Here is a 17234-nt window from a genome sequence, read left to right on the forward strand (position 1 = left end):
CAGCTTGCTGCCGCCGCGTGCCTCAGGGCAAGGTCGGGGCTGCTCCCGTTCTCTCCCTCTGAGAGCAGCGCACAGACCTGCGGACCGGAAACATTCGCTGCCCCGGGGGCGCGAGCAGCCTTGGACACCGAGGCCCCACAGACGGAGCGCCCTGCGCGATGGGCCGCAGTCCTGTGGCAGTGCACCCGGCTCCCGGAGGGGGAAGCTGCGGCGACGCAACGGAGACCTCGGTCCCACAAGTGCGCCCCCCAGAGAGGGAGCCCGGGATGGCGAGACTACAGACCTGTGCGCGCAACAGCCTTGGGCTCCCAGAAGGACAGTAACAATGGAGCGAGGTGACCGGACAATGATTCTGGTCCTGGGGGTGGCTGGCTTCTTTCTGTGTTCTGCAGAAAAGAATGGCTTGGAGCTGGGGAGCCCCCAGCTCCCCCAAATTGGGCAACCTTTTAATGAGGACATTTTTCCTTCCCCACCAATCTTGTGTTAAGCTTGAGTTCGGCGGCAGGCAGCCAAATTCCACTTTGTCCGGTAACACCCCCCACAAAGGAACAGCAAGCGCACGACCTTAAGATTCTTAATTTAAAGGAAATGTGTCTGAGCCAGACCACTGTGTGACCAGACAGGAAAATACTACTGAAACGTGATAGTCTTTATTGATGGCCTTCAGTCTTGGATGTTGACAGAAAGGTGGTTGTTTTTTTAACCAAGCAGTCTGTACCTCCACCTTCATGTTTAATCTACGAAATGCCAGTCTCTGAAGTGCGTAAGTGAGCACAACTCTCCTTGCTTTATTGCTCCCCCGGGAAGGGGACGTGGGGCTGCCCAGATAACCTAAAGTAAGGTGCGAAGGACGCCACACAGGGAACCAGGTTGGGGAGAAAGTGGCTATTTTGCCCTATTACTTTTAAAAAAGAGCATTCCAAGCAGCTGAATGTTTCAAACATTCCGGGTTGCTAAAGCTGACAGAAGAAATATCTAGATCTAAGAAAATCTGGCAAAGCTATTGGAATGAACACTGATTTTCATCTATCCTAAATATTGTTTTTGAATGTTAATTTACAAATATTTGTATACCAAGTAAAAAGTGTCTGTTGAGCAGCCAGAGTTGGCCAAGGGAAAACAGATCAACTGACAGGCAGGTTGTGAATATCCCATGTATATTTTTAATTAAGTATCTTACCCCCTCCACAGCATACAGACTTGGGAGAGATGTCGCATTGCCAAGTTATTGCAAGAACATTTTAAACTCCCCAAGTCATGCTGTCTCAAGGTAACTGGAGATAAAGCCCTTGTCCTTTAGTTCTCTCCAAAAGGTTTAAATATTTTCAATAGTCTCTGCTTTATCCATCTTTAAACCAATTAAGGGTATTTTTTGTTCATTGGTTTCCCAAGGTACTGCAATGAAGTAGCCATATCCCTGTGTCAGCAATAGCTCTGAAGAAAGCATCATTTATTGTAACACTAGGCTGGACTAGGGAATCAAGAACTTTGGGCTATATTTAACTCTTTCTCGGGCCCACCGAGTACTGTTTCTTCCTTTACCCTTTTATTTTTTTTCATTCAAAAAATATTTACTCAATACCTAGTATGTGCCAGGCTCAATTCTAGGTACTGTGTCTACAGGATCAAATAAGTTCCTGTCACAATACATTCCGATCACAAGAAATAAGTACCTGCAGGTAAAGATGAGTGCCAGGAAAAAAATAATAAACAGAGTAATAGAATTCAGTGCTGGCAGGACAGACGGGAGGGGAAGAAAAGTCCTACTTTAGTCAGGGAACAGCTCCGGGAGGCAGTGACAGCTCGGTGGAGATCTGAGCAATAAGCAAAAACTCTCCAGGCCAAGACGACAAACAGCAACGCCTGAGATGGGAAAGGGTCAAATGAGCCAAAGACAGGCCTGTGTGGCCAAAAATGACCGAAAGGGAGGGAGTGGGTAAGACTAGGTAGGAGAGGTGACAGGGATTAGAGAACCCAGGGCGCTGCATGCATTGAGGAAAAATGCACATTTCGATCACAGTAAGATGAGAACAAATGAATGGATAAAGAAAATGTATATATATATAATATTCCCCCATAAAAAACAAGGAAACCTTGCTACTTGTGACAACACAGATGGCCCCTGAGGGCACTATGCTATGTCAAATAAATTCAGAGAAAGACAAACACAGTATTATTTCACTTACCTGTGCAATCTTAAAACACACACACACACACACACACACACACACAAACCCCAAGCTCATAGGTGTAAAGAATAGACTGGTGGTTGGGGTGGGAGGCAAGAAACGCGTCGAAATGTACAAACTTCCACTTATAAAATAAACTATAGTTAATAACAGTGTATTGAAAATTTGAAAGTTGCTGAGAGAATAGATCCTCAAAGTTCTCATCACGAGGGGAAAAAAATTCTAACTATGTGTGGTGACAAATGTTAACTAATTGCGATGACCATTTTGTAATATATAAATACTGAATCATTATGCTGCATGCCTACAACCCATATCATATGTCCATTATCCCTCAAAACAAAAACAAAAAAAAAAAGGCGAGATGAGACACCACTGGAGGGTGCGAGGCAGGAGCTGAGCCGTCGCAGCCACAGCGCAGACTTAGGGGGACCAAGCACATGAAGGGCACTACACGGAGAATCACGTTTCCTCTCAAGGGGCCTCGGGGACTGGGGGAAGACATGAGGCATAGTGAGTCAACTCGGGACCAAACAATAATGAGCTGACTGACCTTGAGCACCTCTTCTGGCCCGGTCCCCCGGTGCTGGAGTCCCCGGGACCTGATAGCCTTACTACATGTACACTCAGGCTGCCCCGCCTGCGTTAAAGTTCCTCTTTATACTGAACCCAAGTCTGAGTCCTTCTGCCTTTTAATCATCTGCCCCTTAACACTTCTGGGCTCTACCAACAGCTACTACACCACACGAATTCTCTTCTCAAGCAGATTGAATAGCAGTTACTCATCTGGCTGTTAATGTTTTATTATGGAAAACTTCAAATGTTCACAAAAGAGAATGGTTTAATGAATCTTTATTTACCCATGATCAACAACAACCAACTCATGACCAATTTAGTTTCCATCTGATACTGTGAAATTCTTGACCAACTTCCTCATTACACGGGTCTCACAGGCGCGGTCTGGCCGGCTCAGAGAACAGGCAGCTCACCCGAGACATCCCAGCTCCGCGAAGACAGCCTGTTACACTGTGGCAGCGGTGCTCTTTCTTCATGATGCAGAACCTACCGCCTCAAACTCTCCCACCAGAGGAAATTTATGTTTGTTCCCTGTGATTTTCATCTTATCGAACGTAGTCCAGTCCATCCCTCGAGGCTACCGTGATCTTTCTGGACCTTGAGTCTCTTAATATTCACCATCCCTCCCAGCTTTTGTGACACCGTAAACTCTGAAAAGTAATGAAAGTCAGCTCTACCTTCTCTGAGGTTAATAAGAGAAAGAATATGAACACGCATAAATAATAGAGTTTAGAGCCGGGAAGGTACACACAAAGCCTTTGGTTAAACTCCTCCTTCCACAGACGAGTAAAGTAAGATCCAGAGAGTCTGCGTCTGGTTCCGGGCCGTCCATTAGGTTAAGGCAGGTGGGGCTGCGGCCTAGGCCTCCAGCTCACTGCCCTGCCAGCCTCCCCCTCCCTCTCTGAGTCGCCAGGCGGAGGCACTGAGTGATAGAAAGTGCGGATTGTCACCAGCCAGACTAGTGTCTGTGGACCACTGCAAACTGATATCTTGTCCACTGCCAACAACAGCCCCCTCATTTGGCAAGCAGGTATCACATATTGCTACCTGCCGGGCCCCCTGCCCTCAATTACTTTTCCAGTTTCTCCCACCCTCAGAGATTAGGTTGGAAATCATTTTTCTCTGCTCTATCTTAATCAGTTCCTGCAGTACGTAGGCCTCTGTAACTGAATTAGAGTTGGGGATGTCAAAAATGTTCATAAATAATAAAGGATTCACATATATTAGAAATGAGAGTCTGATTTTCAAAAAGCCACAAAATATATTATTTAGAGAAGACACTTAAAATATACATCTTAAAAATTCGGCACTCAAGAATGCATTTTACACTTGTTTCCATTTGAGAAACAGAGAATTAAAATGGGTAGCAATTACAGACACAACTTCACATGATAATCCAGATAATGTGCAAGGATCACAATGTTTTTCTGGTATTTTCTCTTTATGGTTAACTACCCACACACAAAGTCCAGATGTGTGTATCCCAGGGAGCCCCCCAACAAACTGGCGGTGCACTCGGGGGCTTTCTTTCCCTCAGTACAGACACGGCTGGGGGTGGGGGCAGGAAGGAGCCAGGGAGCTTTACCAAGACGCACACAATCCAGCTTCTCATCCAGTCTGCGGGCGTCGTCAGCTGTCAAACCATTTGCTCCTCTTTGCAAGAGGCGCTCCTTTCGAAGGTCCCAATAACTTCTGCTTATACTGTTCGACCAACTGGTTGAAGCGAATTTCTGTCTTATTTCCCTTAGCTTTTTTCTTAGGTACCTACAAATGAAAGAGTAAAGAAACAAGTCCATTTCAAGCAGTAAATATCCCCTTACCTTAAGGCCACCCAAGAAAGAAAACAAGTAGGTACAGAGATCTTGTCCACCACAGGGCGAGGACTCCACAGAGTGACCCTTGGAGAGAAACACCAGCACAGAAGCACCGTCCAATGGTCGGAAGTCAGGCCAGGGGCGCACGAGGGAGGGGCCCCCGCAACACTGCTCAGCTGCGCCAGAGGCTGCACCCGACGGCCGCCCGAACCTCCTCACAAGCTCACAAGCGAGTTCCGCCGGGAGTTGGCGTGTTTTCACTGCCTTTCCCCTCACCAAGAACTCTGCTAATGGGATGCTGGGGACAGTTTTATAAGACAGTGCGAGTAAGTCTGAGATTTTGCAGACACACAGATTTTTTGAGAATGATAGGAAACAAATGCTTCCTGTGCCCTAAAAGAAAGGGAGCGGGGGCAGGGGAAAGCAAGCTTGACCTCAAATGTTCAAGAACTTAGGACTATTATTTTCTCCTAAAAGGAACTCGGGCTCCTTGGAAAAATGGCTAATGCCAGGACCAGGGGAGAAATATGCACGATGAGCTGGGACATCTGGTTGTACTAAAAGCAAGGACACTAGGACAGGGCCATCTCACAAAGACTTGGGAGTCCACCTGACAGTGCTTTCTGCTGGCCTACCATGGCGTAATGATTGCATGTGATGGAAACACATCACCTATATAAAGACTCAGGGATTCGTAATACTGTAAAATCTTACTGGTCCCCATAGGAGGTCGACAGGACATCATCTCATTATTCTGGAAACTGATAAAGAGGGGAAAAAAAATCAAACATTTATCCTGCCTTTCCTCTACAAACGGTATTTTGTGGTAACCAAAATGTTGAAAATTCTTTTTTTTTTCTAGAATTCTACTAAAAAATGCAAAAGGATTGATAAAATTAGAAAATCACCATCCTGCAACCCATACTGAAAGAATGGATCTAGACAGCAATCCTCAACGGTGCTAAAACCATGAGGTGAGAGGCTGATGGGAGACTTTACAAACAGAAGGATAAGGTAGACAATCCCTCATCTAGTGATGAATTTGAGCATCACCGAAGATGGGGCAACCAGACATTAGATGCCTTATGATATGATGCAGCAGAAAGGTCACAGCATTACCTATGAATTACTTTGGCCAAGAAAACCGAACTTGAATCTAATCGAGCCTCTGAATCTAGCTACCAGTGTATAGACAATACATGGTGTTACAGGAACAAGTTAACAAGTTAAATGACACCACAGGGAGGCGAAGCTGCTCACCTCAAAATGTCATACATTCTAAAAGGCAAACGACCTAGTTCTCCAATAAATTAACAGCGTGAGAAAAAAAGAGGCTATTGAGGAAGACTGGATATTAGAGGGAAAAAATGCAAGAGATATAAAAGCCAAATTAATATGTGGACTTTGAATCCTGATTCATACGAACCAACTATAAAACATGTTTTTGAGGTAATTGGGGACATTTTAATATGGGCTGTGTATTAGACAACATTAAGGTTTCTTATTAATTTCATTAGATGTGAAATGACTATGTGTGTGTTTGTGTGTTTAAGTCCTGGAGATGCATTTTAAGGTATTTTTCGAAGCAATAAACATTTCCACATGAGGGACATTTTACAAGTGAAATAGAGTTTATGCTAATATTCTAGGGGCAGAGCGTGTGTATGGGGGATAGGTAACACAGGATAACTGAGCAAGCGCAGTAACTGATACGTGGGGGGCCTATTTTCCTCCTCTCCCCACCTGTAGGACTGCCCCGCAATGCCCTCTAACAAGCTGCAGTCCCACACTTGGCTGCAATCTAGAAGACTTTTCTTTTTTCCACAGCTCAAGGCACAAAAGTCACTGCCGGCCCCAGCAGAGCCTGTCATCCCAAAGCCTCTGCCCTGCAGACTCACCTGCTTGGAGGATAATTTCTGCTTCTCTTGCTTCCACTGGTTCATCTGGGGCTTCGGCTTTTTGGGAGGGAGAGACTTCACTTTGCCTTTGTCCCTCAACCTAGAACAAAATGGTCAAGTGTCATCCCAAATTCTTCCTCTAATTGGTACTCCTGAGGTTCTCTCGGCCAGGAAGATAAAATGCGTCTTCTTACACTGGCCTTTTATGGCCCATGATAAGTCATTCTAAAAAAGGACACTGCAACAGAGTGTCCTAAGGCCCAACATTTGTATATTCAGTTTTTGTTTTGGTTTAAAACCTCAAGGGAATTTCAAAAAAAACCTTAATTTAACAGGTATTTTCTTAAAGATCGACTTTTGTTCATAGCACTAAACTGTTGCCCCAACAGAAACAGCAGGGGAACCTCAAGTAGGTGGCGCTTCAGCTGACAGGCCGCCACCGGACAGCAGGGGGCTCTTGAGGAGAGCAGGAAGTGGCACGAAAGCCTGAAAGCCTGCCTGCATCTCCCCGCATCTCCCCATCTCCCCGCATCTCCCCATCTCCCCGCATCTCCCCTCTCCCCGAAGGCATGTTCTGGCCCCAGCGAGCCTATGCTTTAACCCTGAAAATGCGGGACTGGCACAGCACTAAGCATCCTGGTCATCCAAACAAAAGCCACAAAGAGGAAAAGGGCTAAGCAAAATCAAGCCCTCTCGGAGGCCACCCACTGTCCCATGCCGCCATCCTGCATCTCACCTAATCTTGGGGCCTCGGTGTGAGGGCAGTGCCAGCACCTTTCTTCTCTTCTTTCCATCAGGCAGCTCCACATGCTCCACTTCAGCCTTGGTCTGGAATCCTGACCATGAGGTAGAGCCCACCTTCCCCTTCTCCTTCCCCTTCTGCTCTGGGGAGGCCTGGCTTTGTTCTCGTGTGTGGTTTTGATCTGCTTTCTGTTTCTGGCCTTTTCTAAGCTCCCGTTGCTTCTGCTGGGGCTCACCAGTTGTGGACTTGGATTTCACTTTTTGCTGCATAAACAAGAGATCACCATCTGGTTTCTGAATGAGGTTTATATGCTGAAAACACTCGGCTCAAGAGGAGCTTCTTGTGAGCTTGGTGGAAAAACTGACTCCAAAAGACAGAGACTACAGGAAAGTGAATACACATACTTCACAGGCCCTAATATAGTAACAAAGGGTTACTGGGTGGGGGCACAAAATAACCATTTCCTTTTCCATGTGCAGAAACGGGGGGAAGTGCATGCACGCACAAGATGTAAAAGCCGGTGAGAAAAGAAAAAGGCTGGCGGCATGGAACGATTGCCAAAGGTGTGACCGATGTATAGTGGGAATACCAGGAGGAGACGGAAGAAATATTTGAAGTCGTAAGGGCTGAGAATTTTCCCAAATTAATAACAGATACTAAACCACAGATCCAGGGAGCTCCACAAATAACAAACAAGATGAATACCAAAAAAATCTACATCTAGGCATATTATATCAAATTGCAGAAAATCAAAGATAAAGAAAAATTCTTGAAAGAAGCCAGAGTGGGGGAATCCCTTACCCACAGAGAAACAAAGGTAACAGTACATTGGATTTCTCTTCAGAAAGCAGAGAAATACTTAAAGAGTTAAATACTTAAAGTTTGGTGGGGGGTGGGAGGGAATCACCAACCCAGAATTCTATGTCCAATGGAATTATCCCTCAAAAGTGAGAGAAAAATAGTGATTTTTCTCAGATAAACAAAATTTAAAGAAATCTGTCACCAGGAGATATGCCTTGCGAAAAACGCTAAATGAATTTCCTCAGAGAAGAAAAATGACCTGGGTTAGAAACTCGAATCTACATAAAGCAAGCATGAAGAGGACAAAGAAATGCATAAAGGATGGTACACATTTATGTTGCACTTAAGTGGAAAAAGAAAAAGAAGATTCACATGAAATTAATGTCGTCATTTGTGACTTTTCACCTGAAAATCGAGACAGACATATTGATACACAAAGACCTAGTGCACGCCGTTACGTGCCGGGCTCCACTTCTAAGCGGTGAGGGCACAGACGCAGAGCAGCGTCTGCCTCTCAGGACTCACAGGGTAACGGAGGCGAGAGACACACACACACAAATAAAGCAGAGTGAAAAAACTGAAGGAGAGTTTAAGGTAGTTCATGAAGGTACAAAAAATGAGATCTTAGTTTGAGAGAGGTGGAAAAATGCTACCTGAGGAAGTACATTTGATACAAATATGGAACCTGAGTAAAGTGGCAGGGGCACTTTTAAACAGAAAAAGCAGTATGAATCTAAATGTGGGCAACAGATAAACCATGTGAATTGGTTGTTTTTGTTCTTTGCTTTAAGTCAGCAGTTACAGAATCACCTGAAGCAATGACTTAAGGCAGTACACAGACCTAGGATAACAAAGTTGCCTTCAACAAGAACCCGACCCCAGGTTTTCCAACCCAGGGCAGTGTATTAACCACTGAACCCGCTCCCTCATTGGTCACGCTCACACTATCCACCACAAAGACTGCAGATGTTGGTGTATATACAAGCCAAGGTATAAGAGCAATATCAACTCTAAGAGCTTTGGTGTCAAGAACAGTCTGGTCCTACATGCCCTGGGGGAAGATGGGTAAGAGAATGAGCATCAACTGTGTGCTGACCATGCGCATGCGAGACAATTTACATGTGTTAACTCATTTAATCCTCATCAAGCCTGTGAGATGGACACTGTTAATCCCATTTTACAAACTAGAAAATGAAGCGGAGGAAAGTAGTAACTTGCCGAGGAACTCAGAAAGCAGGACAGGCTGAGTTTGAACACAAGTATTCCTGTTCCCAAAGTCTCTGTTCTTTCCTCTATATCACACTAGATTAAAAACAGTACTGAAACTATCAAGCATTACATTTCTGGAGCCATCTAAAAAGAAAAAAGATTTACGAAAAAGATAGCTAAACCTACAGGTAATGCAATCTTTAATCTTGGTCATCAATTTGATAAGTACCATCACCAAGCACCGTACAAGGACTGCTGATTGGGAATAACATCAGCCTGCTTCTCTTTCCTCCCTCCGCTCCCTTCTGTGGACCTACCACAAGACAGGCCAGCAGAGGAGCAGAGGCCTGGAGAGTTCTGGGGAGCTGAAAGTAAAGGGTAACACGGAACTTACTGAGTAGAGAGAGCTACTTCAAGGGGATAGAACCACAAACTGAACAAAACAGAAGCTTAAACATGGTCTTTAAAAATCATTTTAACTGAACTGTACACTTAAAAATAGTTAAGTTTTGTTATGTGTTATGAACCATAATTAAAAAAACAACAACAAACATTTCAGTTCTGTACCTGGCTGCGCTGCATCCTCAGTTCCTTTATTTTAAGCTTCCTTCGATCTTCCAGAGAGAACTCCACTATTGGTCTCTGCATCAGAAGACAGAATGTCATTCATTAGATTTCTTGACCTCTGAGTGCAATGCACTGAGCTGGCCCCCACCACTGCCCTCCTTTTTTTTTTTTTTTTTTTTGCAAGGCAGAGGTGGTTCCTCACTGACTTTATTTAAAGGTAAGGGGCTAGTTGTGTGAGCAGCCTATCCAATTTAGAGCTCCTGCCAATCATTTTATTACCCGAGTCACTGTTCATTGCCTCCGTCGACTTGGTACTCTCTCCCATCACTCAAATGTCAGAGAGGGCACCAGACACAAAGGAGAGGAACGGTTTCCTGCCAGTGGTCCTCAGGGGAACAGCTCTCCCCTCAGGACGAGGCTCACCTTCTGAGGCCCGAAGATGGCCGGGTTGTTGTTGATGTGGCGCAGGGCTGTCAGGGCGTGCTCGTGCTCCTGGAACTCGGCGAAGGCGTAGCCCAGGGATTGACCCTTCACCTTCCCAGGCACTCCTCTGAGGTCTCGCATCACCTTACACTATGCGTAGAAGAAGAAAAAGAATCGGTAATTACCGGATGAGGGGCCATAACAGATTCAATAAGAAATCAGGTTATTGGCACAGATTCTTCAACTCGATCACCGCAAGAGTCGTGCTGCAATCATACCTGTGACTGTCTCATTTGATAGAACACAACTACTGAGAGCACAGAACAAATTAAATTGGTATTTTCATGCTTTCTAAGAGTTTAATGCCAACCTACAAATAAGCATGCATACAAAACAAATTTGCCAAGGAGAAACTATAATCGCTAACTATTGATAATACAAACAGGTTGACAGGCCCATGGTACCTGGAGTTGTCTGTTATCCTAAGTTATCACTGAGGATAAAGTGTAGTCCCTGTATCTCATCATTGTAGAAACCACTCAGAAAGGAAATTGGGGAAAGGAAGGAAGAAGGCCTGGTGCCTTTAGATAAGAAAGACACTTCCACCACGGGGAAGCCCTGCCGAACACGCAGTCTCAGAAATACAGGAAGAAGCCTCGGCTGTCTTTGCTTGGCAACCAGCCTCCGCTGTGACCTTTCCCTAAATCCTTAAGCTGAATACAAGAGGTATCTCGGGTCACTGAGGTACAGTTAGGAATTCTGGGAAAACTGATCGTTTATTACTCCTAGAGGCTGCAGTTGTCACTTAATGGCCAGGTCTAGGTACCAGGAACACTGGATGCCACATTTGGTATATGTCCAGTATCTACTCAGTGCCTAGAACTGTGCTGTCTACCAGGGAAACCAAGAAAAGCATGAAGTGAGGCTCCAGTCCTCATGGAGCTTACAATCTTGCTGAGACACTACACTTACACCTAGGAAAGAATTACAGAGAAAATTCAATATAATGCAAATATTGTAAAACAAAAAAATGTCCCCAAATGACAGGTTTTAAATGTGTAGACACTTATTAAGTGTGGTGGATGCTGACACAGGAATAACACAACTGACCCCTGTACCAGTAACACTGAACAGTTTTACCAAGCGTGGGGGCAGGTATGGCTTTATGTTCACATTCTCTCATCTAATTCCCCAAACACCAATGCCACACATTTTGGCGAGGCTTTCAGAGGTTGGGAAAAGTACAGTGATGAAGCAGAGCAAAGCAGATTCATAATACTGGCCATGTTACTTTTTCAGTAAATACTGATCGACAGATTACTATGGGCCAGGTACGATGCCAAGGATTGGGTACAACGAGATGACACCTGCCCTCAAAGAGCTCAGTCTGGTTGAAGAAATGGCTGACAATTACAGGACAGCGTAACCGTAAGCGCTATGACCGAGGGATGCAGAGGGCACCCTGGGGGAAACGGAGAGGTTCTGTTCTCACGGTGCCTGACCACGTCTCGGTGGGAATCCAGGGTCTGTCTGACACAGGTGTTGCAGGCTCGTGTGGCTCCCTTGCTTACCACGGGGTGCTGAGAACGCTTACCACAGGCTAAGAGTGTTAAGTGGTAATAAAATGCTCTTCTGAAGAGCACAGCACACAGATTATTTTCTCTGCAAGAAAATTAACATTACAGCACCTGGTATAATGCTGAGCACACAGGAGGCATTCATTAAATGCTTGCTAAAATACTTCACTAGGGCAGAGACATCCTCACATTCTACTGCAATTTGGTCAGATGTGAAAAGCAGTTCTTAGAAGAGAAAAAAAAAATGGGCATGAAAACTGCCAAACTCAGCCCTGTCTGCTGGCAATGTGTCCAGAAGAAAATCTGTCAATCTGCTGGCACCACAGCCTGAAAATCAACGCTCGACCTGACCGAGGACGAGTACCAGAGTTCTGGGCTGGCAGAGCCAACTCTCACCTCCTTGATGCGCACCCCCTTCTCCCCTCGAGTGGCATTCAGCAGCAGCTTTCTGAGCTGTTTGTCATCCACGGCCTTGGGGAGGTTATGCAGGCAAAGCCTGGTGCGGGAGACGAAGACATTCTGGTCCTTCAGTTTCTGATGCTTCAGTAGCTCAAACTGAAAGAACAACAAATGGTTAACAGTCCAATCTACCCTTAAAAATGCAGGCTCATAGTTCTCCAAAAGGAAGGAACCATCATGACACCAACCAATAACTACACACATAAAGAAGGAGAGAAATCACCCACGCTGCAGCCTTAGGATGCCCGGCTTAAGGAAAGAAAGGTTCAGTAGCAAGAAAGGGTAGCTGATAGAGTCATGGGTGGACTCAGACTGGATCCACCCCTCACTGGAAAAGTTACACAGAATTTTTTTAAGCCACAATTCTTTTCACCTACGAAGTGTAACTGCAGATCAAAATATAACTTTTCAGCAGTGATGCAAGGCCAGAATGTGGAAATATACATAAAATCCTGACCTCAAAACTTGGTCCAGGATAGATAATAAATAATACTGTAGTTAACATTTAGGCCCAATCCTGATCTACCTGCCAACTCAAACCACCTAGGCCTTCAAAAAGGAAATGCGTTTTATTTAAAGAATACTTGAGAGAACACTGTCCCGTCTCTACTCTGCCACCCTGAGGCAAAGGGATGCCATGACCACGGAGCTGAAGCCGGCCGCACAAACACTGGCTCCAGGGCCGCTTCTCTAAAATCAAAGAATGACATTCTTCTCCCGATTTGTTTTTAAAATTAGATTAGTAGAAAAAAAGTTTTAAATTAATCATAAAGCCTTCTCACTGCTGCTGCTCCTTGTTTGGCAAAGGTACCAGCAAATCACAAAATAAACAGATCCTCTGGAAATGAGTATTTGAAAAGGCCTAAGTTCAACAGTCTGATATTCCTTTCAGGAAAAGCTGTGCCTGCTGTGAATGATGATGCATATCATCTAGTGAGCTTTTGCTAGAAAAATTCGTTTTAAGAGAAAATTAAATGCGTTCACTATTGCATTATGACCAGAAAAGGGGCCATAATGCCCCCAAATACCATCATTTCCAGATGCTCACTACCAAAAAGGCTGAGAACACTAGGTGGACGTTGTACACAGAGAAGACACCCTGCCTCCTGCGGTCGTGTGCTCTCATCTCTGTCCACCGTCTTCGGCACTTCCAGGTTTCACAGCCAATCCTGTTAACGGTTATGCATCTTTACCCTTCTAGGCTGGCTTAGCTTTTTGAAAGTAAGCTATCTGGACAAAAGCAAGTTACTGGGAACTGACATCACCAAGCAGCAGAGGAATTTAATGGCATCAGTTAGCAGTGGAAACTCCCATAACATGGAGTTTTCCAAAAATGATTTTATAATCTGGAGACATCATGCTCCTCCCCAAACTAGACATAATAACTATCCCAAGACTCACATCTACCTCCTTTCCTACTCATTCCAGCCTACTCTGAACTTCCTTTCTTATGTTATCCTGCATTTATACTGACACCTAATTATACTGAATACATAGCCCTAGCCTGTCTACTGCATGATTTCCAAGCACCCTACTCAGCAAACATTTACTGCTGCGCATTAGAAAAAGAAAGAATAAGATCCAGTTTCTATAATGGCATATAATGCTGATAGAATGTTATATACTCGTATCATGTTGGGTTACTTGCTGTTTCACCTGTGTGCTTCTTTTTTCTCTAACCACCGTATAAGTATGGCTTGTCACCGATACTCAGCTCTTTGATGAGCACCACTGACATTCAATAATTATTATTCCTTGATTTATAGTAAGTCATGCAAACCCTGGAGGCTGATGCCTAACCTACCCACCCGTTCTCTTTTGGCCATATCAGCGGCGCTCACACCCTCTGCAGCCTTCGTCCCAGCACGGATCACTGCAGAAAGAGGGAAAAAGGCCAGGACATCAGCAAGGGAATTTTCACTGAGCAACAAGAGGAATGTGATTTGAATGATGCAAGCTCTTTGTACAGGGCCCTGAGGACTATGCTGGCGAGGACACAGAGGCATTTGGGAAGGACCAGAAATAGGCTACAGGGCTAAGTTCTCAGCTCAGAGCTGCTCTCAAGATCTAACACTCTGAACATTTTGTAATTTTGTTCCTCTTCTCCTTCCCTCCCCTCAAGGAAGTGCCATCTGCATGCCCAACATCAGATGGAAAAGTCTAGAGAAAGTTCTGAAAATAAGTACATTTTAGGAATTTGGATTGCAAACATGCTCCACCTACAGCCTGCCCTTGGAATTTCACATCATCATCTTCTCATATACTTGGGGGCCACTGCTAAGTGGCGAGATAAGCCGACCCAGAAAACAGCCGCATCACCACACAGAGGCCTAGTACCAAAGGCTAACGACCTAGCGTTACTAGTGCAGGCTGTGCCGCGGCGCAGCAAGTGGGCTGACGAAGGCTGTATGGCCTAGACGGAGGGATTCTCTATGTTTGTTTGTTTTTTTAATTAAAGCTAATTTCTGACTATCTTTCTGGCATTAAGGGAAAGGCACTTTGCACACTTTAAATCCATGAATATCCAAAAGACTAATTTTAGTCATAATTTTCACTCTTTCAGAAAACCACTTCTTAAAAACGATGACAAGAAGCAAAGGTAATTTGCGGCTTTCTTCCTCCCTCTCTGCCCTGCCAGTCTTCCGAAGAAGCGGTCTAAAGGCCAGCAGGCAGAAAAGGCAACGAGGCTGGTTCATTTATAAATCAGCTAAAGGTTTCCCACAAGAAAGCGACACCTGCTAAAGTGGACATTTAGGTTTTAATATGAACCACGCACCCAAACAGCATGGCTGGGTCACTGTCACAGCATTAGGCCAGCCACCCAGAGGCCTCGTTTCCGTCTCCCTTCCACTACTCACAGCCTTCTCGGGCCAGGTAGAGGTTCCGGGTTCCAGCTGGCTTCTTCACCTTCTTTGTCCGGAGCTTTGCAGCCTCATCGCGGGTCACTGCCAAGTCAACCTTGAGCTGCCGGCCATCTAGTTTCAGCCCACCACCCTGTTAACAGATTGCAACCCTCTCTCTTAAAACACATAAGTAAAAACTAGGTACCTGACAAGGAACACCCAGGAAAGGGAAACAGTGGACCCCACTAAGCTATGGAACCCAACCCCAAAGTGTGCTGGCCCAGCCAACAGTATTCGCTACAGCTGTGTAAAAGGCCATGCGTGTACTTAGGGCAGTCAGCAGTAAATAACTTATTTTATGGGCAATGATTAGGCCTAAAGGAAGCTCAATTTAAGGAAAATGATCTGTAAACAGGCAAATTTTTAGTAATCTAAAGAACCTTAATGAAATGATAGTATTAACTCTGCTCAAGAAAATTTAAGAGACAATGACAATACAAGATAACTATCTCAAAACAATGTATACTTGGTTATGGAATACACAGAAAATCTGCGTCGTCCACACACTTTCTCTTGCAAACACCTAACTACACCTCATAGATGGCCCAATCCTTTCTTGTTCCAGTCTTTCTTGTCATCAGCCTAGGACAGAGGCTGACATGCAGATAGTGATCAATAAGTATCAGGTACATCTTTCTACCTGTTCTCACCTATAACATAGGGATAATAATTGCACTAACCGTATATAACCCTACAAAGCTGATGTGAGGGTTAAATAAGGCAATGCATGTGCCTATCTAATGAGAGCTCCTATGACACCCTAAATGTTAAAAAACTGTTCACTTTAGTATGATTACTTTACTATCTATTACAGAAACATCAGATGTTGCCCCAGGAACCACTACTGCCTAAATTACAGGGTAAAGGAAATATCTTCCTTACCTCGGTCTCTGGAGAAGCAGCTGCAAGGCATTTCTGAGCTGCTTCTTGAGTCGTGAACTGAGCAAATGCACAACCTGCACAGAGAGACAAAATTAAGTGAGAAGCTAAACTCCCATGGCCCACCAGGAAGCCAAAGACAACACACAACGGTGGCAGGCTGACGCAAGTGGAAGGGGTGGTAGCATCCTTTTGTTAAATTTCATGAGACGGGCACTGTGTCAGGCAGTAAAGGGTCAAAGACAGGTAAAGTAGCACATCTGCTCACAAATGAAATTTTATTACTTCTTTCATCTTTCCCAATGTTCCTAGAACTTTAGTCTTATCATCTCTCTCCTTAATAACAAATATCCACAAGAAATGCTGGAGAAATTCCAGCCTAACACTTTATTCAGCATCACTTACTGCATGCCTATTAGAGGATTTGGAAAATGAGGCAGCGATCACTTAACCCTGAAATTAATTACAGCTCGCCTGTCATCATTGTTACGTGGGAGGCATTAGACAAGGGGACACCCGCCTCTTGGAATAAAAGGCCCAGACCTCTATCAAATGCATATAGCAGTGAACCAGAAACCCAAGAACTCAGTTCTTAGCTCCTGCTTCAGAGCTTCCACAGGTACATCTTTCACTGGTTAGATGCAGGGTCAATCAGCGCATCCTATTTTCTGCTATTGAGAAAAAGCAGCTTTTATAAGCAAAGAAAAAAAAGACATTCACCTTTTGGTAAACTCCAGAAAAAAGAAATATAAATTTCATAATATTTTGTTAGTATTCCCTCACATATGAAAACATTTCATTTCCTAGAGCTACTGGGGCACTGCTCTTTTGCCCCCTGTAAGGATGAATGGCAGCCCTGGTGGGGGTGGCTCAGTTCGTTGGGCCCTGGCCCGCAAACCAAAAGGCTGCTGGTTTGATTCCCAATCAGGGCACATGGCTGGGCTGAGGGTTCAGTCACCGGTCAGGGAACATAGGAAAGGCAACCAATCAATGTTTTTCTCCCTCTATTTCTCCCTCCCTTTCCCCTCTCTAAACCCTCTCTCCCTTTTCTTTCTAAAAGCAATTTAAAAAATGTCCTTGGGTGAGGGTTAAATAAAAAAGAAGAAGAATGAATGCAGCTCATTAACTGAAGGAATGCATGGGCAGGCCGACCCAAGGGGCACAGTCTAGTGAGGTCTTCCGTGCCACCTCCGGGCA

At 44.8% G+C, this 17234-nt stretch overlaps 1 protein-coding gene across 2 annotated transcripts in view; it reads right to left on the reverse strand.

Moving 5' to 3' along the window:
* Positions 1–3051: 3051 nt before the first annotated feature.
* The window catches only part of RBM28 (RNA binding motif protein 28), a 28365-nt gene continuing 14182 nt past the window's right edge, over positions 3052–17234 (reverse strand). The window contains exons 11-20 of one of the 2 annotated variants that reach the window (XM_054563889.1): positions 16041–16114; positions 15114–15249; positions 14064–14128; positions 12193–12351; positions 10220–10369; positions 9797–9871; positions 7214–7482; positions 6478–6577; positions 4351–4529; positions 3052–3415 (exon numbers count right to left, since the gene is read on the reverse strand). In XM_054563889.1, the coding sequence (XP_054419864.1) occupies positions 4395–4529; positions 6478–6577; positions 7214–7482; positions 9797–9871; positions 10220–10369; positions 12193–12351; positions 14064–14128; positions 15114–15249; positions 16041–16114 (1163 nt within the window). In that variant the 3' untranslated portion in view covers positions 3052–3415; positions 4351–4394. Of the gene's footprint in view, positions 4530–6477; positions 6578–7213; positions 7483–9796; positions 9872–10219; positions 10370–12192; positions 12352–14063; positions 14129–15113; positions 15250–16040; positions 16115–17234 lie in introns of both variants that reach the window. The other variant, XM_054563888.1, reaches the window with a different exon arrangement.

This window comes from Pteronotus mesoamericanus, unplaced genomic scaffold (genome assembly GCF_021234165.1).
Source record: "Pteronotus mesoamericanus isolate MK-2021 breed Mesoamerican mustached bat unplaced genomic scaffold, CSHL_Meso_final scaffold_85, whole genome shotgun sequence".
NCBI lineage: Eukaryota > Metazoa > Chordata > Mammalia > Chiroptera > Mormoopidae > Pteronotus > Pteronotus mesoamericanus.